Here is a 23291-nt window from a genome sequence, read left to right as displayed (position 1 = left end):
AATCAGTTTTAAGGACACTTTCACATTTCAAATATCATAGCACAACTTCAAGCCAATCTTTGATTTAGACGGGCATATAAGATTGAAGGGGTAGAGGTAGCAACAGCTTTCACAAAAATGCTACCTAGTAAAACATGAAAAATTATATGTGGACTTAGATTACGGCTATGATTTCAATAAAACTGCTGCAAACTGGTAACAGTAACACTTACATGAATATGCACTTTCCAAGCTGGTCTAGGCAGATAAACTTTTTTAAAAAGATTTTCTAACCAGATGCAAATGGCTGGACTAAATATTATACCACTGCACTTGCTACTTCAGAAAGAAATACTCTATGTTTCTCTGGATTACGGATGTCTCAATAAACCTTTAATTATAATTCTGTAAATATTTCATGTGTAATGGGAGCAATGCTAGTCTTGAATCATTTGTTTTGATTTTAAAATTTACACTAATCAAAGCTGCAGAATGCCCTTGAATGGTTCTGTCCAAGTTATAAAACAAATGGCTAACAATCTAAGTTAGAATAATGTTGATAGTCTATATACATGACAAATAAAATGGACCATTGTATTTTTTATGTTGTATACAAGTTTGCTAGTGCTTCAGTGCATCCCCGACCTAAGAATAGAAGCAATACTCAGAAGGATCATGTTTTTCACAAGTAGACCACATATACGTTGTGGATTACTAGACTGAGTTTAAATAAGTCTTCCAAATTATTTTGAATCCGAACGTTTTTATTATGGGTTCCGCTTTATTTTAAAGAAAAAAAAGAATCAAAGAAACTGATTGTGAGAAGTTGGCCTGATATTCAGTGTTCACTATTCTAGTGATCACTATGTATCAGTCCAAACAACCCTTATGGTGATTGGTTGTAAGTCAACCGATAGACCAGCTATCCTAGTAGCATGGACAAGAGCAGTCTTCGGGCTAAACTCTAGAGGGCGTGTTAAGCCAGCTGTTATACCATCACATATACCCCTTGAATACCAAGTGAAAGGACACCACACAAGTGTTATGTAAATAAACAGTGTATTTATTTAGATCACAACAGCCCTGTACTCTTTATGAGGACAGGGTACTAAGCACACAACAAAACTCTTACGAAAATACTTTAAGTTGCACAATGTACACAAATGCCCGAGGGGCACGGAAAACCATATACTATGGAAGTGGAATGCGAAATTACTAGCAGGTAAGTACTGGACTAATAGGCTTTGGAATCGCTAGGACTACGTTACTGAACCTTCGGATTACTAGTAGGAGGCCTGGGGGACTCGGGTGCAGAGTGTGCACTCTCACGCGGGATGCGGGACAAAGTCTATGGAGGCTAGTAAAAGCAAAGTTAGTGTTCTCAGGCGAACCCGATAAGGTAGGCTGAAAACGAAAGTGGATCTGGACCCTTGGATAGTGAGGCTATGCTGGGGCACCGAAATGCCGAAGTTACCTAGCCCAGGGGGTGCGGCTGCATAGGTCTGAAAAGACGTCGGGAATCCTCGTTGACGAACCAGGAGCCTGAAGAAAGAGTTGCTGGCAGGCGACCGGTGAAGATTGTTCGAAGTGATCCAAGCCTGGATCGAAGATGGATGACACCTGAAAGCAGAGGGGACCAAGTTCTTAACTACTAGCCAGTGATCAGATGGGCACCAGGATGGCACAGGATGGTAGTCACCTCGACCAGGTGAGTGGGCGACGCTGGGCTCTGCAGTCTCACGGACCAGGAGGCGTTGTCGGCGACCAGGATGGAGGTGCGAGCTGTCCCACGATGGTTGATGCGGTCGACGTCGCTGGACCCAGGATTGGGGCAACAAGTCTTGGCAAATTCAAGCCCACGCGGTGGACCTAAAATGGCGTCTGGAGTGGACCAGGTGGGTCCGGGGTGCTCCTCTTTTGGAAGGGAGCAAGGGCCAGTCTGGAGCAACCAGACCAGCAGTGGTGATGTCGTCGTCGGGAAGGCCACAGGCCAGCGGGCTAGTAGCCAGACAACGCGGTGAGCAGCAAAAAGCAGAAGGGCCCCACGCAGATCTCGTGGATGCTGGGGGGCTGGACTTCGGTGCTGGAGCTGCTCAGGGTCGGGGCTTCTCGGACCCCAAAGCACTCACCAGAGGATCCCTTGGCGGTCGTGCTGGATAGAAGTCGTGCAGTTCTGATGATGGCCGGTCCCTCGAGGTCTCGTCGCACCTACGGTTCTCAGCTTAGCTGTAGAGGTAGGTAGAGGTCAGAGGTGCCAGGGAAGCCGGGTCTCGTCGAGCTGGTCAGTCGGATTCCGGAGGAAGGACGTGCAGCAAACCGCAGAGTTCTTAGATGGTGCCTGCGGATGCAGGGTGACTACTCCTTAGCCACAAGGGAGAAATCTTGAGAAGAAGTCGAGAGTTTCTTTCGTAGAAAGTAGTTTCTTGATTCAAAGATGATCTAATTTGGAAGGGTCCCCGCTCCTGCCTTTATCCTAAAGAAAGGGGTGGGTACGCGACTAGGTCCTGCCCTAGGGGTGGGACCAGGAAGGGGGGTGGTTACACCCCTCTCCCATGCCGGACTTTCCCCAGCTCAGGGGCTGGTGTGCCCCTGGAACTGGTTCTAGCCGGCAGATGCGTAGTGAGCACTGGGGTGCCACTTGCAGTCACCTTCCTGTAAAGCCCTGCCTACCCAGGATGCACAAAACCCTTTCTGGGATGGTGCTAGCACCGCCCCTGACAGGAAACCCTTTGTCCAAGCTCCCCTCGCTGGAAGGACTCCCAGCTGCAGGGGGTCAGACTTGTGTCTGTGGTGAGAGCATCCATTTTGCGATGCTAAGGCTCGAGTTAACTTTAACCGGGGTTCACAGTTACATACATGTCGTGTCCCTCTAGAAGGGTGGAATGCTAACCCTGTCGCCAGAATTAGCGAGGGGTTAGTATTCCAATTCGTATGACACCTTACTCGACATGTTTTGATAAAGCGATACCAAAGATAGCATTTAACCGCGAGGATTATAATGCACTTAAGAGTATATGGTATGCGTTATCATGGAACAGCTATTAGGACTTGGTTCCGCAAGCTGCAAACGGGCTCAGCTCATGCCAGAGCACCATCTCACACGATTCCAAGCACTCTGCCTTTAGGATTGTCGAGGCCTGCCATAGGAGTGACTGATAGGAATCTGTGTGCCCATTTTAGGGTTAGATATAGGTATACTATATCTAAAGCAAAGGGCGATTACACCACCTTGCCCCAGCTGTCGTGCAGCCAATTGTATCAGATTTAGATGGCCATCCAGGGGTGGCATAATACATGCTTCAGCCCCTGGTAGGCCCTGGGTACACCTATGCCCTGAGTTACAGGGTCTGATAAGGTGGCCCAGTACCAATTGGTAAATGCACCTAAGGTACACATTGTAATTTAGTGAGAGAACAGCTAGGCTGTGGGTCTGATTAGCAGGCCCACAGCCAGAGAAAGTCGTAAACCAGTGAAAAAAAAGCAAAAAAATCTGGGTGATCATAGGATTGCAGACCCTACTCTCCTACATGACCCCCCCCCAAACTTTGGGACAATAAACTAACCTTGACCAGGTGAGTCTTCTTGCTCTAAGTGGAAATACCTGGAGAGCCCATCTGCATTGCCATGATCAGTGCCAGGTCTATGCTCCTCTGTAAAATCCATCCCCTGTAGGGAAATGGACCACCTAAGCAGTTTGGGGGTTTCACCCTTCATCTGATTTAGCCACAAGAGGGGCTGATGGTCGGTCTGAATCTTGAAATGAGTGCCAAACAAGTATGGCCTCAGTTTCTTCAGGGCCCAAACCACAGCAAAGGCCTCCCTCTTAATAGCTGACCAATTTTTCTCTCTGGGGGTCAGCCTTCTGCTTATAAAAGCAATGGGCTGGTCATTACCATCAAAATTCAGTTGAGATAGAACAGCTCCCACACCCAACTCAGAAGCATCTGTTTGGACAATGAATGGTTTGGAGTAGTCTGGACTCTTGAGGATAGGTTCTGTGCACATGGCCTACTTTAGGTCATCGAATGCTTTTTGACAGCCTGCTGTCCACTGAACTTTCTTTGGCATCTTTTTACTTGTCAGTTCATTAAGTGGAGTCACAATTGATCCATAATTTCTGACAAACTTTCTATAGTAACCAGTCAGGCCCAAGAAAGCTCGAACCTGAGTCTGGGTGGTTGGAGGAGCCCAGTCCCTGATTGACTGTATCTTGCTCTTCAGTCGCTGAACTTGGCCTCCACCTACAAGGTGGCCCAAGTATACAACCTGTGTCTGCCCTATCTGGCACTTTGTGGCCTTGATAGTGAGACCTGCTGCTTGCAGTGCCTCTAACACGTTCCTCAGGTGGACCAGTTGATCCTCCCAGGTGGAGCTAAAGACAGCTATATCATCAAGATATGCTGCACAGAAGTCATCCAGCCCAGTGAGAACATGATTCACCAGCCTTTGGAAGGTGGCAGGTGCATTTTTCAAACCAAAGGGCATTACCGCAAATTGATAATGCCCACCAGGGGTAGAAAATGCTGTTTTGGGCTTGGCATCCTCAGCTAACCTGATTTGCCAATACCCAGCTGTCAGGTCAAATGTACTTAAGTAGTTGGCAGAAGCCAATCTATCTATAAGCTCATCTGCCCTTGGTATTGGGTGGGCATCAGTCTTAGTGACTGCATTGAGACCTCTGTAGTCTACGCAAAACCTCATCTCTTTCTTACCACCCTGGGTGTGAGGCCTTGGCACTATAACTACTGGACTAGCCCAAGGGCTATCTGAGGGTTCAATGACTCCCAACTCCAACATTTTCTGCACTTCTGTTTTGATGCAGTCTCTAACATGGTCCGGCTGCCTGTAGATTTTACTCTTAGCTGGCAAGCTGTCACCAGTGTCAACCTCATGGGTACACCAATTGGTTTGACTGGGTGTTAGAGAGAACATATGCCTGAAGGATTGAAGAACTTGTTTGCAATCCTTCTGTTGATGTTCAGAGAGGCTGCCACAAAAGACAACACCATCTACTGATCCATCATCAGGATTCTGAGTGAGCAGGTCTGGGAGAGGGTCACTCTCTTCCTCCTGTCCCTCATCTATGGCCATGAGCAAGCTCATGTCCTTCCTGTCGACATATGCTTTGAGCCTGTTCACATGGAGCACCCTGTGGGGGCTCCTGGGAGTTCCAAGGTCTACCAGGTGGGTGACCTCTCCCTTTTGCTCAAGGATTGTGTGGGGCACAGACCATTTGTCTTTGAGTGCTGCTGGGGCCACTGGCTCCAACACCCACACCTTCTGTCCAGGCTGGTATACAGTCAGGACAGCCTTTTGGTCATGCCAAGCTTTTTGGAGTTCTTGGCTAGCCTCAAGGTTTTTGGAAGCCTTTTCCATGTACTCAGCCATCCTGGAGCGGAGACCAAGTACATAGTCCACTATGTTGGTTGCAGGCTTTTTGAGAGGTCTCTCCCATCCTTCCTTCACCAAACACAGAGGTCCTCTTACAGGATGTCCATACAAAAGTTCAAAAGGGCTGTAGCCAACCCCCTTCTGTGGGACTTCTCTATAAGCAAATAAAAGGCAGGGTATCAGGACATCCCATCTACGCCTGAGCTTTTCAGGTAGTCCATGAATCATCCCTTTTAGGGTCCTGTTGAACCTTTAACAAGCCCATTGCATTGTGGATGATAGGGTGTAGTGAACTTGTAGTTGACACCACATTCCTTCCACATAGCAGTTAAGTAGCTTGACATGAAGTTTGCACCTCTGTCAGAGACAACCTCCTTAGGGAAGCCCACTCTGGAGAACACTCCAACTAGGGCTCTTGCCACAACAGGTGCTGTAGTGGTCCTAAGGGGAATAGCTTCAGGATACCTGGTGGCATGGTCCACCACCAGTATAAACTTGCGCCCTGATGCTGTCTGGGGTTCCATTGGACCAACAATGTCAATCCCCACTCTTTCAAAGGGCACCCCCACCACAGGCATTGGTATAAGGGGGGCCTTTGTTATGCCACCTGACTTACCACTGGCTTGGCAAGTGACACAGGAGCGACAAAACTCCTTGGTATCTTCATTCATATGAGGCTAGTGAAAGTGTGAGACAATCCTGTCCCAAGTCTTGTTCTGGCCTAAGTGACCTGCAAGGGGAATCTCATGGGCCAAGGTGAGAAGGAAACCTCTCAGAGACAAGGGGATGACCAGCCTCCTGTTTGCACCAGGCTTGGGGGTCTCTTGACTCAGAGTATAGGAGTCCATCTTCCCAGTATACCTTGTGGGCACCTGTGGCGTTCCCTGCAGCCTCAGCAGCAGCCTGCTGTCTGAGGGGTTCAAGAGAAGGGCGGGCGAACTGTTCCTTCCCCAGGTCTGCTCTGGAGGGTCCCCCTGAGCCCAGAAATTCAACTTGATCAAGTTCAAATTCTTTAGGCTCAGTTTCCCTCAGTTCCTGTAGGTCAGCCTCCTCTGAAACTTGATCCTCAAACTGGGGCAAGGGGGAAGGCAATGCCTTAACCCTCCTGCTCTTCTTCTTGGAAGGTGTCTGGTCCATTGTTCCAGGATCCAGCACCTGTCCAGTGGGGCATCTTCTGGCCTGTGACCTAGTCACAGCAAGCACATGTGCTGGCAAGCCTAACATCTCCATGTGAGTCCTCTGCTCCACTTCTTACCATTGTGATGACTCCAAATCATTGCCCAACAAACAATCCACTGGGAGGTCTGAACTAACTACAACCTTCTTTTGGCCATTTACCCCTCCCCAGAAGAAAGCAACAATCGCCATACTATGACTGGTAGTGACGTTGCTGGCACTGGTCACCAGGAAATCTGTACCTGGCATGATCTGTCCAGGGTCCACAAAGTTAGGTGTCACCATGGTGACACTGGCACAAGTGTCCCTATAGGCCTGAGCCATTTTTCCATTTATTAAAGGTGTCTGTCTGTATTTGCCCAAAGTATTGGGACTGACATCAGGGGATATGTCCACATCTCCTGTACAGACAAGGACAGCCTGAGTGAGTGTGCCAACTAAGTTGTCATACCCCTCAGAACCCAAGGTTAACCCAACTAATCCCTTGGGAGGTGCACTACCACTGCTGACTGTACTAGGAGGTGCAGTTGCCTTAGGGGCTGCAATGGCAGAAGTTTGCCCTCCTTTCTTGGTGCACTCACTAAACCAGCGAGTTTTACTTTTGCAGTATTGGCACCACCTTTTTGACTGGCCTTCTTGAGTCTTCTTCTTCTGGGAAGCCTGACCCCCACCCTCTTTGGATTGTTGGGGACCTGTCGAAGACTTCTGGTCATTTTGTTCACCTTTAGAATCTTTACCCTTCTGGTCTGCTTTCTTCTGACCACCCTGGTTCTGGCCCTGGTTCTGCTTAACCCTTGTTCTGACCCATCTGTCTGCCTTCTTTCCCAATTCTTGGGGAGAGGTCAGATCTGAGTCAACAAGGTGCTGATGCAACAACTGGTTCTGACAATTGTTTAAAATCTGTTCCCTCATGATCAGATTGTACAATCCTGTATAATCAGTAACCTTACTGCACAGCAACCAGCCCTCCAAAGCCTTAGTGGCACAATCTACAAAGTCAGACCAATCCTGAGACTGAGTTTTCGGGGTATCCCTGAACAGCAACCTGTACTGCTCAGTGGTTAGGCCAAACCCATCTATCAGTGTATTCTTCAGGACCTGGTAATTGTTAGCATCCTCAGCTCTAGTAGTGAGGAGCTTATCTCTACCTTTACCTTCAAAGGAGAGCCACAAGACAGCTGCCCACTGACTCTGGGGGACGCACTGGACAGTGCAGGCCCTCTCCAAAGCAGTTATCCATTTGTGGATATCATCCCCTTGTTTAAAGGGGGGGCACTATCTTACTCAGGTGTCTAGTGTCTAAACTTCTGTCTTTTTCTCTTGGGAGAATGCTGCCACCAGTGAGATCTAACCCACTTAACTTTTGCTCTCTAGCAAAGGCAAGCCTCTCTTTGGCCAGGGCAAGTTCTTCCATTTCAATCCTCAGATTGGCTTCCCTCATTTTAGCTTCATGCTCCCTTCTCTTAGGGGATGACCTCCCTCTATGAGAAGAGGTCTGAGAGCCATTGGTTCGAATGGATCTGTTAGAGCCTCTGGATAGAGACCTATCTCGTCCATTCCCAATGTTAAGTCTGCCTGAGAGTGGCCCTGGGGGTCCCCCAAATCCATTCTCATGCCTACTTAAGTTGGTCCTAGTGAGTCTACTGACTTCTACCTGACCTTTGTCTGCCTCCTCCCCTGATAACTCATCTTCATCCTCGTCCTCCGCATCATCTGCCTCCTGGAGGGGATGGTCATGGTTATCAAAGGGACCCTGTAAGGGGGGCATCTTCCCATCTGGATGAGAAGGATCTGCGTTGGCAGACCTCCTGGCATCATAAGTCTCTAAGAGACCAATCAGAAAGGGAATGGTAGGGTTTGAACCCTGTTTTAGCTTCCTGGATGTACAGATTTGTCTCATCTCCTGGAAGCTAAGAGCAGCATATCTGGAAGTGACCTGTGGAGGGTCCACAACCACAAGAGGGGTCTCTGAAGACTCTCTGTGGTTAGTCATGCTTCTAGTGTGGTGTAAGTGATGTACCTACCTACACTATTTGTTTGCCTACTGATCCCTTGCTAAGAGTTGTAGTCAAGGTGTGCTAAGCCTGGTTAAACTACAACAGCTGGTTCAGTAGAACTCAGAGTATTCTAAGCTAAGTTATATGTACCTTAACTTATGTGATCTTTCACACAGATGTTCTTAGGATACGTGTGGTAAAACAACAGCAAGCTCAAATCCCAACCGCCGCTCACCAATGTGAGAAGTTGGCCTGATATTCAGTATTCACTATTCTAGTGATCACTATGTATCAGTCCAAACAACCCTTATGGTGATTGGTTGTAAGTCAACCGATAGACCAGCTATCCTAGTAGCATGGACAAGAGCAGTCTTCGGGCTAAACTCTAGAGGGCGTGTTAAGCCAGCTGTTATACCATCACATATACCCCTTGAATACCAATTGAAAGGACACCACACAAGTGTTATGTAAATAAACAGTGTATTTATTTAGATCACAACAGCCCTGTACTCTTTATGAGGACAGGGTACTAAGCACACCACAAAACTCTTACGAAAATACTTTAAGTTGCACAATGTACACAAATGCCAGAGGGGCACGGAAAACCATATACTATGGAAGTTGAATGCGAAATTACTAGCAGGTAAGTACTGGACTAATAGGCTTTGGAATCGCTAGCACTACGTTACTGAACCTTCAGATTACTAGTAGGAGGCCTAGGGGACTCGAGTGCAGAGTGTGCACTCTCACGCGGGATGCGGGACAAAGTCTATGGAGGCTAGTAAAAGCAAAGTTAGTGTTCTCGGGCGAACCCGATAAGGTAGGCTGAAAACGAAAGTGGATCTGGACCCTTGGATAGTGAGGCTATGCTGGGGCACCGAAATGCCGAAGTTACCTAGCCCAGGGGCTGCGGCTGCATAGGTCTGAAAAGACGTCGGGAATCCTTGTTGACGAACCAGGAGCCTGAAGAAAGAGTTGCTGGCAGGCGACCAGTGAAGATTGTTTGAAGTGATCCAAGCCTGGATCGAAGATAGATGACACCTGAAAGCAGAGGGGACCAAGTTCTTAACTACTAGCCAGTGATCAGATGGGCACCAGGATGGCACCGGATGGTAGTCACCTCGACCAGGTGAGTGGGCGACGCTGGGCTCTGCAGTCTCACGGACCAGGAGGCGTTGTCGGTGACCAGGATGGATGTGCGAGCTGTCCCACGATGGTTGCTGCTGTCGACGTCGCTGGACCCAGGATTGGGGCAACAAGTCTTGGCAAATTCAAGCCCACGCGGTGGACCTAAAATGGCGTCTGGAGTGGACCAGGTGGGTCCGGGGTGCTCCTCTTTTGGAAGGGAGCAAGGGCCAGTCTGGAGCAACCAGACCAGCAGTGGTGATGTCGTCGGTCGTCGTCGGGAAGGCCACAAGCCAGCGGGCTAGTAGCCAGACAACGCGGTGAGCATCAAAAAGCAGAAGGGCCCCACGCAGATCTCGTGGATGCTGGGGGGCTGGACTTCGGTGCTGGAGCTGCTCAGGGTCGGGGCTTCTCGGACCCCAAAGCACTCACCAGAGGATCCCTCGGCGGTCGTGCTGGATAGAAGTCGTGCAGTTCTGATGATGGCCGGTCCCTCGAGGTTTCGTCGCACCTACGGTTCTCAGCTTAGCTGTAGAGGTAGGTAGAGGTCAGAGGTGCCAGGGAAGCCGGGTCTCGTCGAGCTGGTCAGTCGGATTCCGGAGGAAGGATGTGCAGCAAACCGCAGAGTTCTTAGATGGTGCCTGCGGATGCAGGGTGACTACTCCTTAGCCACAAGGGAGAAATCTTGAGAAAAAGTCGAGAGTTCCTTTCGTAGAAAGTAGTTTCTTGATTCAAAGATGATCTAATTTGGAAGGGTCCCCGCTCCTGCCTTTATCCTAAAGAAAGGGGTGGGTACGCTACTAGGTCCTGCCCTAGGGGTGGGACCAGGAAGGGGGGTGGTTACACCCCTCTCCCATGCCGGACTTTCCCCAGCTCAGGGGTTGGTGTGCCCCTGGAATTGGTTCTAGCCGGCAGATGCGTAGTGAGCACCGGGGTACCACTTGCAGTCACCTTCCTGTAAAGCCCTGCCTACCCAGGATACACAAAACCCTGTCTGGGATGGTGCTAGCACCGCCCCTGACAGGAAACCCTTTGTCCAAGCTCCCCTCGCTGGAAGGACTCCCAGCTGCAGGGGGTCAGACTTGTGTCTGTGGTGGCAGCATCCATTTTGTGATGCTGAGGCTCGAGTTAACTTTAACCGGGGTTCACAGTTACATACATGTCGTGTCCCTCTAGAAGGGTGGAATGCTAACCCAGTCGCCAGAATTGGCGAGGGGTTAGTATTCCAATTCGTATGACACCTTACTCGACATGTTTTGATAAAGCAATACCAAAGATAGCATTTAACCGCGAGGATTATTATGCACTTAAGAGTATATGGTATGCGTTATCATGGAACAGCTATTAGGACTTGGTTCGGCAAGCTGCAAACGGGCTCAGCTCATGCCAGAGCACCATCTCACACGATTCCAAGCACTCTGCCTTTAGGATTGTCGAGGCCTGCCATAGGAGTGACTGATAGGAATCTGTGTGTCCATTTTAGGGTTAGATATAGGTATACTATATCTAAAGCAAAGGGTGATTACACCACCTTGCCCCAGCTGTCGTGCAGCCAGTTGTGTCAGATTTAGATGGCCATCCAGGGGTGGCATAATACATGCTTCAGCCCCTGGTAGGCCCTGGGTACACCTATGCCCTGAGTTACAGGGTCTGATAAGGTGGCCCAGTACCAATTGGTAAATGCACCCAAGGTACACGTTGTAATTTAGTGAGAGAACAGCTAGGCTGTGGGTCTGATTAGCAGGCCCACAGCCAGAGAAAGTCGTAAACCAGTGAAACAAAAGCAAAAAAATCTGGGTGATCATAGGATAGCAGACCCTACTTTCCTACACTGATTTGCTCATTTACCAGCTATTAAGAGCATAATGCTCTAGTCATATAGCGAAGAATATGCATTGCTCAAAACCAGAACAGTCATTCAGTAATATGTTATAGGAAATAATTAGTAACATCCAGGCTTCTACACATGCACTATGCATTTTAAGTGTGATTTACAGTGGAAGAGTGGGTCTAGAACAACACAAGTACTTACCCCAAGAAGGGTGAAACCAGCTGCACCAGCTCCCCTCGGGAGATCACTTCTTGGTTAAATATCACTAAGCAGCGCAGGAAGTTTTCATATGCTTCAACACTATGCAGAGCCTTTCGAACCTAGCAGAGTAGACATTCAAAAAGATGTTGGGAGGCTTTTCTTCTAAAGGGCTATGGGCCAAATTACATTAACATGGAAAATGCCATGGCTGCAAACTACACTCATTTGAATCGCTCTCCACTGGGCATCAAGCACAATCTTAACTGTATCTCTTGTTGGAGCACATTTAGAAGCAAAGCTCAATCTGCATACAGTTCAATCTCTCCATGTGCCAAGAGACCAGATAAGTCTTTAAGGTCTTTCAAACAATAACCTTCACTAAGCTCCCAAATGTATTTTGCGCCTAAGGGGAGTAAAATATTACTTACCTGTAACAATCCAGGAAATGTGGATAATAACAGGGTTTTTATTTTTTTTAAACAAAAAAGGTTTACAAAGAGCAAAATTACTTCACAGTGCCCAATCCTTAGCAAATGGCTTTTACTTAACCCTTCCTAACTGAGCAGAATGACAGCAGAGAGTTAGATTAAACGTAATTAGCAAGATCAAAATGAAGCTAATGGATTTAATCTGCATTTGAGGACCAAGTGAACTTCAATAATATCCTGTGATGTATTTTTCCCCGAAGCCCAGATTGGGTTGGAAGTATGAGCTTTAGTCCTTATAAGTGAAAAGGAATATGCTACTTACCAGTATGCATCTGTTCTTGGCATGTAGGGCTGCTGACATTCATATCTGTGCATAGATTGCCGCCTAGTGTTGGGTCCGGATGATTGCACCTTGTTGTCCTGGAAGAGTCTTCGAAGTATCACGAGATAGATGCCTCCTCCCCTGGACTACAGTGCGCATGGGCATCCTCTCCATACTCAGATTGTTTTTCGCCATTGTGGCAGAGATGGAGATAGTAAAGTAAGAGATGGCCATGCAAAAGATAATGCTACAGCTGTAACAGGCACCGGGGAGGAGGGCGGGTGATATGTATGTCAGCAGCCCTACATGCCAAGACCAGATGCATACTGGTAAGTAGCATATTCCGTTCGAGGCATGTGGGCTGCTGAATTCACATCTGTGCATAGACTGTATAGCAGTATCTCCTCTAGCGGTGGTTACCTGTGCCAGCTGCAGCAGTTTGAAAAAGAGTTTTGAGGACAGCCTGGCCTACAGCAGCTTGCTGCTTTGCTTGTACGTCTACACAGTAGTGTTTTGTGAAAGTGTGTATAGTAGACCATGTGGCTGCTCTACATATGTCTTCAAGAGGAATATTTCCTAGGAAAGCCATGGATGCCCCCAATTTGTGCATAGTGTGTGCTCTTGGGAGGACAGTTAACGTGTGTTTAGCTTTTTGATAACATATTTGAATGCATTTAACTATCCATCTGGCTATTCCTGACTTTGATATGGGATTTCATTTATGTTGTGGTGAAAAAGCAACAAATAATTGTTTTGTTTTTCTGAATGATTTATTTCTGTCCACATAATAAAGCAGAGCCCTCTTTACATTTATTGTGTGTAGGGCTCTTTCAGCTACCGACTGTGGATTTTGGAAGAACACTGGCAGTTCTATTGATTGATTAATATGGAAAGTGGATATGACCTTTGGCATGAACTTAGGGTTTGTTCTAAGTACTACCCTGTTAGCATGTATCTGCATGAAGGGTTCTTGAATAGTTAGTGCTTGTAGTTCGATAACTCGCCTGAGTGAAGTAATGGCAATCAAGAATGACACCTTCCATGTTAGGAATTGCAATTCGCATGAATGCCGAGGTTCGAAAGGAGGTCCCATGAGTCTGGTGAGTACTATATTTAGGTTCCAGACTGGTGAAGGTGGGCGTTTTGGAGGAATCACTCTTTTGAGACCCTCCATAAAAGCCTTGATTGCTGGTACCCGAAACAGTGAAAGGTGTTGTCTGTTTTGGAGATATGCTGCTACAGCAGCAAGGTGTAGTCTTATAGAAGAGTATGCTAGGTTGCATCTTTGAAGATGCAGTAGGTAACATATAATGTTTTAATGGAAGCATCTAATGGGTTGATTTGGTTATTGCTGCAGTAGATAACAAATCTATTCCATTTAGCTGCATAGCATGCTCTAGTAGTTGGTCTTCTAGCCTCTTTAATGATATTCATGCAGTCTGGAGGCAAGTTAAGGTATCTAAATTCTAAGACTTCAGGAGCCAGATCGCTAGGTTCATCTGATTGGGATCTGGGTGTCTGATTTCTCCAAGGTTCTGAGTTAGAAGATGGGGAACGAGGTGTAGCCTTTGATGAGGAACTACTGAAAGTTCCAGGAACGTTGGGTACCATGGCGGTCTCGCCCATGCGGGAGTAACTAGGATCATTGTGAGTGACTGTTGCCGTAGTTTGCGTGCCACCAGCGGAATCAGTGGTGCTGGGGAAAAGCGTACGCAAATCTGCCTGACCAGTTCATCCATATTGCATTGCCCTGTAACAACGGATGTGGGAACCTGGCGGCAAAGGATTGTCATTTTGAGCTTTCTTTTGTTGCAAACAGGTCTATCTCTGGGTGACCCCACTTCTTGAAGAACGGCTGGAGAACTTGGGGGTGAATTTCCCATTCGTGCAGTTGTTGGCTGCGTCTGCTGAGCAGATCCGGTATTTGATTGTCTTTTCCTGGGAGGTGTTTTGCCAGGAGAAAGATGTTTTTTGGAATTGCCCACTTCCATATGCTCTGTGCCAAGTGGGACAGCTGTGGAGAGTGTTCCTCCCTGTTTCTGGATGTAGTACATGGCTGTCATGTTGTCCGTCCGGATCAACACAGTCTTGTTGTACAAGTATTTCTGGAATGCTTTTAGGGCTAGAAATATTGCTAGCAACTCTAGTTGATTGATATGTAGTCTCTTTTGTTTGATTGTCCAGAGCACTTGTACTGTGTATTGAAGTAGGTGGGCTCCCCAGCCTGTCAGTGATGCGTCCGCTGTTAGTACTAGTTGTAGAACCGGCTCTTGGAACAGTCGGCCCTTGGAAAGGTTTTGTTGGTTCCACCACTGCAGAGAGTTGTAAGCACGACTGTCTACCAACACTAGGTCTTTTAGTAGTCCTTGAGCCTGGTTCCACTGTCTTGCAAGGCACTCTTGCAGTGGACGCATTTGAAGTCGGGCATGGGGGACAATAGATATGCAAGAGGCCATCCTGATGCACAACACGACCCACCGAGAGATGGTCCGCTTGTGCATCGCCCAACCTTTCTTAGCGCCCACGTAACCAACAAAGAGTTGGTCATCCACCCGGAACTGGTGTGTGCGATCCAAATAGAATGAGAGCGCACGTTTTGGGTCCAGACGGTGGAGCCGCTCTTCCTCTTTAGAGGGATGCTGAGGCGGAAAGAAGGTGGGCAAGGTGATGGACTGCCCGATGTGGGAGGCTGTGACTACTTTGGGCAGGAAAGAGGGTCTTGTCCGAAACACAACCTTGTCCGGATGGACAGAAAGGAAGGGAGGCTTGGATGAAAGAGCCTGGATCTCACTCACTCTCCTGGCAGAGGTGTTGGCAACCAGGGAAGCGGTCTTAAGGGTACGAAGATGGAGAGGAAAGTTATGAAGTGGCTCGAAGGAAGTGCATATCAGAAAAGTAAGTACAAGGTTCAAGTCCCACTGAGGCATCACGAAAGAAACAGGGGGGGGAACATATGAGTGATGCCCTTCAAGAATCTGTTCACAACCGGGGACTTGAACAAAGAAGGCTGATCAGGTAGCCTTAAGAAGGAGGAAAGGGCAGATAGGTAGCCCTTGATAGTGCCCAGAGCAGAGCCCTGCTGGGCAAGAGAAAGAAGGAAGAGGAGAACCTCAGAAAGAGGGGCAGAAAGGGGATCCACAGCCTTTGCTGTGCACCATGCCATAAACTTGTTCCACCTGCAGGTGTATACCGACTTTGTGGAGGGATGCCTGGCTGCCAGAATTACATCAAACTTCTGGAGGCAAGTCAAATGGCCTTAACTGTCGCCGCTCAATCTCCAAGTATGGAGGTGGAGACTGGACAGGTTCGGGTGGAGGACCTTCCCCTGCTGCTGCGACAGCAGGTCCTCCTGAAGAGGCAGACGAATCAGGGGATCGACAGACATACTGAGTAGCTCTGGATACCAGTATCTTCGTGCCCAGTCCAGAGCCACAAGGATAACTTGGGCCAGGTCGCGCGAAGGATCTTCTTCAGCACTCTGGGCAGAAGTGGTATAGGCGGAAAGGCATACAACAGACCGCAGCTCCACTCGTGACGAAAAGCGACTCCGAGCGAGTGCCGCCTTGCAAATTCCAATGCGCAGAACTGATGACATTGCGTGTTCTCTTCTGTGGCTCGCCCCACTGCTGAAAGGCCTTGCGCCATTCATGATCCATCATGCACCGACAGCTGAGTTTGTCCGCCCTGGCGTTCAGAGAACCTGCTGAACCACCAAGGTCACGCCCTGATGTTCCAGCCACTGCCAGAAGCGCAGAGCCTCCTGGCATAGGGTCCACGACATGAGTAGTCACACTTGCACACACAGTTCCACATAAAATATTTAGATTCAACGTGCTCTAGGGTGCACTCTCCGAGTCAGAGTGCATGGAAATCAGCCAAAAATCTGCGTGTCCCCTATGGGAGACGTCCCCTAATCACAGCTCACTAACCCTGAATGGGTATTTCAACTAAATTTGACCTTTCCATTCATATGATTAAAATTCTTTGGATAACAAGTCATATCAGAAAAGAAAAATGAAGAAAAATGGTTGTGAACTGAAACAGCTTTTTTCATTGACGAACTTTATTGAAAGTTGAAATACCCATTCAGGGTTAGTGAGCTGTGACTAGGGGACGTCTCCCATACGGGACACGCAGATAAGGTCCACGACCCCACTCCGCCCTGTTTGTTGCAGTACCACATGGCGGTGGTGTTGTCCATGAACATCTGCACTACACTCCCCGGGACAGAGGGGAGGAATGCCTTCAGCGCAAACCGGATCGCCCGCAGCTCCAGAAGGTTGATGTGGAGCCGGGACTCCGCCGGAGACCAGAGGCCTCTGATCTCCGCCTCTCCCATGTGGACTCTACAGCCCTGAAGGGACGCGTCGGTCACAACTACGTGCTCCGGTTGGGGTAGGGAGAGGGATCTGCCGCTGACCCAATCGTGGTCCGTGAGCCACAGCTGCAACTGTCTTGCAGTGCCCTCCGAGATCAAGACATGGTCGGACAGGTTGCCCTGATGCTGGGCCCATTGAAACTTCAGGTCCCACTGCAGAGCCCCCATCCGCCACCTGGTGTAATGCACCAGAAGGATGCAGGAGGTCATCAGCCCCAGAAGCCGCAGCGTCAACCTGACAGACTCGGGATAGCGGCTGAAAGATCGGAATCAGAGCCTGAATATCCCGAACCCGCTGCTCGGGAGGATAAATCCGAAACTGCGCCGAGTCCAGAACCGCTCCGATGAATAGGAGCTTCTGAGAGGGACACAGGTGTGAATTCGGCACATTGATGGAGAACCCCAGCAGGTGCAGGAGGTCAGCCGTAGTCTGGAGGTGGCTGACGACTGTCTGGGGCGAGCCCGCCTTCCCTCGAGGTAGGGGGAAGACTGAAACCCCTAACCTGCGCATATGAGCTACGACCACCGCCATCACTTTTGTGAACACCCGTGGGGCGCTGGTAAGGCCAAAGGGGAGCACGGTAAACTAAAAGTGCTTGTGGCCTACCGTGAACCACAGGTAACGACGGTGGGCCAGCAGGACGGGGATTTGAAAATAAGCGTCCTGCAAGTCCAACGCTACCATCCAGTCTCCTGGGTCCAAGGCAGCTAGGACCTGAGCTAGTGTCAGCATCTTGAACTTCTCCTGCCAGAGGAAGCCATTGACGTTCCGCAGGTCCAAGATAGGGCGTAGGCACCCGTTGCCCTTCTTGGGTACCAGAAAGTAGTGGGAGTAACAACCACACCCTACTTCTGGCCCAGGAACACGCTCGATGGCCCCCTTGGCCAAGAGGGCCGTAACTTCCTCTCGTAGAAGTGTCAAGTGATCCCCCGACACGCGGTGGTATCGCGGTTGCATGGCTGGAGGGGTCGCCTCGAAGAGGAGGGAGTAGCCCCTTCGGACGATTTGCAGCACCCACCTTTCCGATGTGACGGTGCGCCAGTGGAGGTGGTGATGGCGAGCCCTGCCACCCACTGGCGTCACATGGGCCAGCAAGCTCGGACTAGGAAGGTTTTGAGGCGGATGCTGCAGGGGCGGTGTGGACTGGTCTCGCCGTTGTCCTCTGCCGCCGCCACGGCGGTTTCCTCGTCCGCCACTGCGCTGGACAGTAGTCTGCAGACCGTGGCTAGCAGGACGAGTGGGGGAGCCCCTTCCTTGGCCACAAAAGGAGCGAAAAGCAGCCGTTTGCTGGCACGGGCCGAGAGGCCCAAGGACTTGGCCATAGCCCTGGGGTTCTTAAAGCGCTCAAGCGCATGGTCTGCCTTGTCGCCAAAGAGTCGACGGCCATCAAACGGCATGTCCATAAGGGTGTTCTGGACATCAGCCGAAAAGTTGGCGGACCTCAACCAGGCGTGGCGACGAATCGCCACCGTCGTTGCCATGGCTCTGCCCATTGAGTCTGTAGTATCCAGTCCACACCGGATGGAGTACCGTGCTGCATCTCGACCCTTCGCAAGGGCTTGGGTGAGTTTAGTCTGGGCCTCCGCCGGATATTGTGGCAGCACGTCCGCGACCGTGTCCCACAGAGAGTGGGTAGAACGGCCCAAGAGGCACGCGGTGTTGACTGACCGCAGCCCTAAACTCAGGGAGGAGAATACCTTTTCCCATATTGCTCGTACCTCTTGGATTCCCGATCGGGGGGTGCCGTCGGAAATGCGGTCTAGGAGTTAGAGGCCTGGATGACCAGGCTTTCAGGGGTGGGAAGGGTGGACAGGAAGCAAGGGTCACCTGGAGCGGGGCGGTGGCGTCTGGCCACGTTCCTATCTACAGGCTGACCTGTAGCGGCTTGGACCAAGTGCCCAGAACGTCAGACAAGGCCTCATTAAACGGCCGCGACGGGGAGCTCTAGGACCAAGGCCATGGCCGCCCGCGTCAGTACCACACTATAGGCAGCTCCCTCCTCTGTAGCCACGGTAGGAGGGGAGACAAAACTAGTGTCCGGCGAGGTGTCCAGACCACTGGCCTCCCCTAGCTCACCTGTCCAGTCCTGATATGACTGGCACTCCTGTGCCAGAGGGTCCTCAGACCCCTCCCAATCCCCCTCGCCACCCATCTCCTGAGAATCAGGACCAAAGGATGGGGCCGGATCATAGAAGTAGAAATCTCCCATCGGCGTCGAGAACGGCGCCGTTCTCGCGACACCCTGGGGGGCGGCGCGGTCATCCGGCGACGACCTGGATCCGGAACCGGATCCAGCGGCGCCGGGAATGAAGTCACCGGCGGCCACGGGACCGAAGCACCCGACGGCGTCGGGACCGAAGCGCCCGACCCGCTGGGACCCCCAGTCGGGGCCGCAGGCCCGAAGGCACTGCGGAGCCCGGAGGAGGAGTGAGCAACCTCATGGCTGTGAGGAAGGCCTCGATCTCCTCCGGCGTCCCGTTCTGCCCAGGGACCGACAGGTATGGAGCAGGCCGTGACGGCCGCGGCTCCAGTGGAGTCGCCCGAACCCCCGGCCGCGCCACGCAAGCGTCGGGGGGGAGTCGGAAGAGCGATGACGTCTCTTCGACTTCTTGTGCTTACCTGAAGACTTCTAGCCCAAAGACGACTCCCGTAGGTATGGTGGCTCCGACCCCGCGATCGGTCCCTCGACCTCCTCGCGGACCGGGACCTAGAGCAGCGCGGGCCGACTGCCGGAGCTCAAATCGCTTGCGGGACCGCTCCCGCCTAGCTTTAGACGTCAGGGCTCGACAGTCGGAGCAGGCCTTGTCGTCGTGGTCGAGGCCCAGGCAATGAAGACACCGGCGATGGGGGTCGGTAACCGACATCAGTCGGTCGCAGGGCTTAAACCCGGGCATCCCTACCAGCACCGTCGGAGTCGTTGGACTTCGAAAAGGATAAAAAATGATCGAAAAAGTTTAGTCAATAATTGACTAAGGGGTACCACTTTTTCCGGATCTGCGCTTGCTGGCACAGAAAAAAGAAGAACAGATGTCAGCACGCGAGGGCGGCGTCTAAGTACTCCAGTGACATCATCCCGGCGCCAACAACGCGAGACGCGGAGCCGCAGACGACGCCTACCGACGCGCAGGGGTACTGCTCCGCAAAAATTTCCGGATCCAGTCTGGCGCTTGGGGATATTCTAAGGTAAGGAATCTAATACTAACCTGTTTCTATCAGATACGCTTTTTCTAACCTGTTTACAAGATATGTCCCAGTGCAGTATCCAGGTATACTGCACTGTGTAAGAAAAGTAATCTTTAATGTAATCTACTTGACATTCCAAAGTCAATACAAAGTATATGTACAATATTTCAAAGCATTGCATTACTAGTATTTCTACTGTAATCAAACCAAAAGTATATATAAAATTGCAATGCAAACTGTTTACAAACTATATCATTACTGCAAAGTACTTATCACTTAGCTGTGCCAGACTTGGCTTGGTTCTAGGAAATAAAATTACTAAAAGAATATTTTTAAACAAAACCAATTGGCCTGAAGTTCAGTCTTTGAGTGTGTGATATAATTTACTCATTGAGTGTGTGTACGTGGCTGGGGCCAAGTCAGTGGGCGTCTTCCTCTTGTTAGCTGCTGCACGGCTGTTCGGTCCTTCTACTTTCTTCTTGTCTGAGGAAGCAAGGTTCAGGGGTTATCCCTAAATGTACAAGTTACTTACTTTCGGTAACGATGTATCTGGTAGAGACTATTCTAGCAGAAGATTCCTTAACATAGAATTATCCCCAGGCGTGAGACGGAATCCGGAATATTTTTCTTTTTGCCACAGCATCTCTACGCGCTGAGGGGCAGCACAACTCTACTTCGCTCTGACGTCGTACGCGCACATGACGTCATAAGTCCCACCCCAGCGCGCTGACACCAATTTTCTTTGGAGAACTTTTCCGTGCAGCAACGCCGAGCCATCAGAAACCATATTGAGAGCATGGGAACAGTGTGTGAAAAAAGCAGTGGAAAGAAAAACACAGGGCAGAGGACCCGCCCTAAGCGCCAGATAACCAGGTGGAACACCACGACAACGCCGTAGGTGGCCCAACAACCAGTCCGGCGCTCCAGAGGTTGAAGAGGGCCAGAAGTAGACATCCCGTAGGGCTAGGACAAATTGCACGATAGGGAAGCGATGTAGATGAAGGATAGAAACACCATCGGATACTAAGCAGGACAAGACCAGGAGGAGCGCAAGCTGCGCTGAGACAGAAGAAAAAGGACCGCACCAAGCAGTATACAGTAACGCCAGGAAAAGCGAGGAACCAAAAGGGCATCCACACCCGCCCAGCTTAGTACGGAGCCATACAATAGCCAACAAGTACCCCACCAAGGGTATGACACGTCCTAACAAAACATGGGAACACCTTTTAGGGAGAAAAAAAACCAGCAGCAGAGGATAAGAACATAAAGGACCTGTGGTTAGCACCACAGGCGCTTACCAATCAGCCAAAAAATACACAGATGGTCCAACCTGAGGACCTACACGGCTCCACCAACAGCCAAAAACACACCCACCACAAAAATCAAAGGGCTGAACCAGCAGCCAAAAAGACAGAGGGGCCAACTTAAGGGCTCTGAAGGGACACCAAGCCACACAGAACACACAGGCATGCCAACCGAAACTCTAAGCCCAAAGAAGTTGGGTAACTCCTCCCATAAGTCACCCGAAGACCGGCAAGCCAAAGCTTACGGAGGGGGAGGGGGAAGGAGCCCCGCAAGGAGTCGTTAAATGGCGGAGTCCGCATGGGTGTTAAATAGAAGAATCCCATCAAAAGGCAGGTCAACAAGACGCTCCCTACCATTCTCGGGAAAGATACCATCCCGCAACCAAGCATGGCGGCGGAGAGCCACAGAACTCGCCATAGTGCGGCCGAGTGAATCAGAAACATCCAAGGCCGAACGGAGCATAAATGCGGCTAACTCCCGTCCATCTAGCACATGGTGCAGCAGATCAGCGCAGACACTCCATGGGAGGGGCGAGACAGAAGAGATTCTGCAGAATGCCACAGTGCGGAGGTAGCCCTGGCCAACACACAGAGTGTTGAGCACGCGCAACGCAGCAGTAATGGAGGCGAAGATTTTACGCCCTCAGAAGTGCAACCACCGGCCCTTCACGTGACAGAGGGAGCAACACCGAAGGCAAGAAAGGGAAAGCAGACTGCAGAACAGGGCCCTGGGTAGAAGGGTGTGAAAAAAGGCAGACTGGATCGTTCGGAGCAGGGCAATGGCAATAGAGGAGCAGTTGAGGCACCGAATCTCCCGTAGCAGGACGCCCCAGAAGAGAGTTGTGGAGCAAAGCTACGAATAGAAGAAGCCCCTCCCCTCCACCAGAGCCCTGGTGGAGAACCTCCAACAAATGTTCCGTAGGGATTGGAGTGACCAGGGCGCCCATGCGCAAAATACCAGCAGCCGTAGAAATTATCCGGATAAAAACCAAAACCTGCCTCCGTAGGGCGTCGCTGAGGAAGAGCAACTCGTCTGTGGGTGAAGCTGCAAACTAAGCTGCCTATCCCTAAGTCCAGCTGGAGGAGGGAACGGCCAGCCACTGTAGGATGGAAGACCCATGGACGAGTGAGGGGCCTGAGGGGTCTCCGGAGAAGCCTGCGGGGAAACCAGCGAGGTGAGGAAGATAGGATTGGGGGTCTGCGGCCGCAGTTGGCGTAGAGCCCGCCTGGAAGACGCCGGGGAAAAAGCAACGATGCGATGTCCTGTCTCTGGTAAAGTGGAGACAAGGAGATTACACTTCTGGTGAGGAAGTGACCTCCGAAGACAAGTCAACGACTCAACGCCGGGACGGCCCTGTGGAGTCCACCAGGGACACCTGAGTCCCCTCGATCGGTCCCGGAGGGGTCACCAGAGGCACAGCGTCGACCTCCGCCACCACGTGCTGCACAGGAGAAAGGGGCGGGGTTGGAGCCGAAGCGGCTAATGAATGACGCCGGCTCGCTCTCTGACGAGGCAGCCGCCTGAGTAGGGGGCCGAAATGGGACTCAGGGAGGAGCCCCAGGTCCCGGCCTCCACCCGTGGCGCAGTTAGGGCTGGGGAGGAAAGCCACTGGCGATGGAAAGGCGTAAATTCGGTCTCCAGTAAGACAGCCACCTGCCCAGAGGACCAAGAGGGACTAGAGGAGGTACAGTGAGTCCTGGGCGACCTCCTGAGACACCACAGCGAGGCAGGGGCGCCATGGGTTGAAGAGGGGAACCCCATAGGGCCGCACCACGACAACACCACCTCCAAGACCTGAAGCCGAACTCGTCGGCGCCTGGACCGAAGGAGCCGGCGAGTCCGCAGAAGGCCCCGCGCATGGCGAGGGATCCGCTGGCGTCTCAGGAAGAGGAGAAGGGCCTAAAGAAGCCTGCAGAGCCGCAACGTAGGCTTCCATTTGGGCCCTAGTCGCCCCAACACCAGGAAAAGGTGGAT

At 50.7% G+C, this 23291-nt stretch overlaps 1 protein-coding gene across 5 annotated transcripts in view; it reads right to left on the bottom strand.

Annotated features, from left to right (window-relative positions):
• The window catches only part of SIN3A (SIN3 transcription regulator family member A), an 802206-nt gene that overhangs the window by 333314 nt on the left and 445601 nt on the right, over positions 1–23291 (bottom strand). For all 5 annotated transcript variants that reach the window (XM_086959309.1, XM_086959306.1, XM_086959307.1 and 2 more), the window contains one exon: positions 11701–11819. In XM_086959309.1, the coding sequence (XP_086815435.1) occupies positions 11701–11819 (119 nt within the window). The remainder of the gene's footprint in view (positions 1–11700; positions 11820–23291) is intronic.

Source organism: Lissotriton vulgaris, chromosome 2_2 (assembly GCF_964263255.1).
Source record: "Lissotriton vulgaris chromosome 2_2, aLisVul1.2, whole genome shotgun sequence".
Lineage (NCBI taxonomy): Eukaryota > Metazoa > Chordata > Amphibia > Caudata > Salamandridae > Lissotriton > Lissotriton vulgaris.
This window is presented reverse-complemented; position numbering and strand designations above follow the sequence as displayed.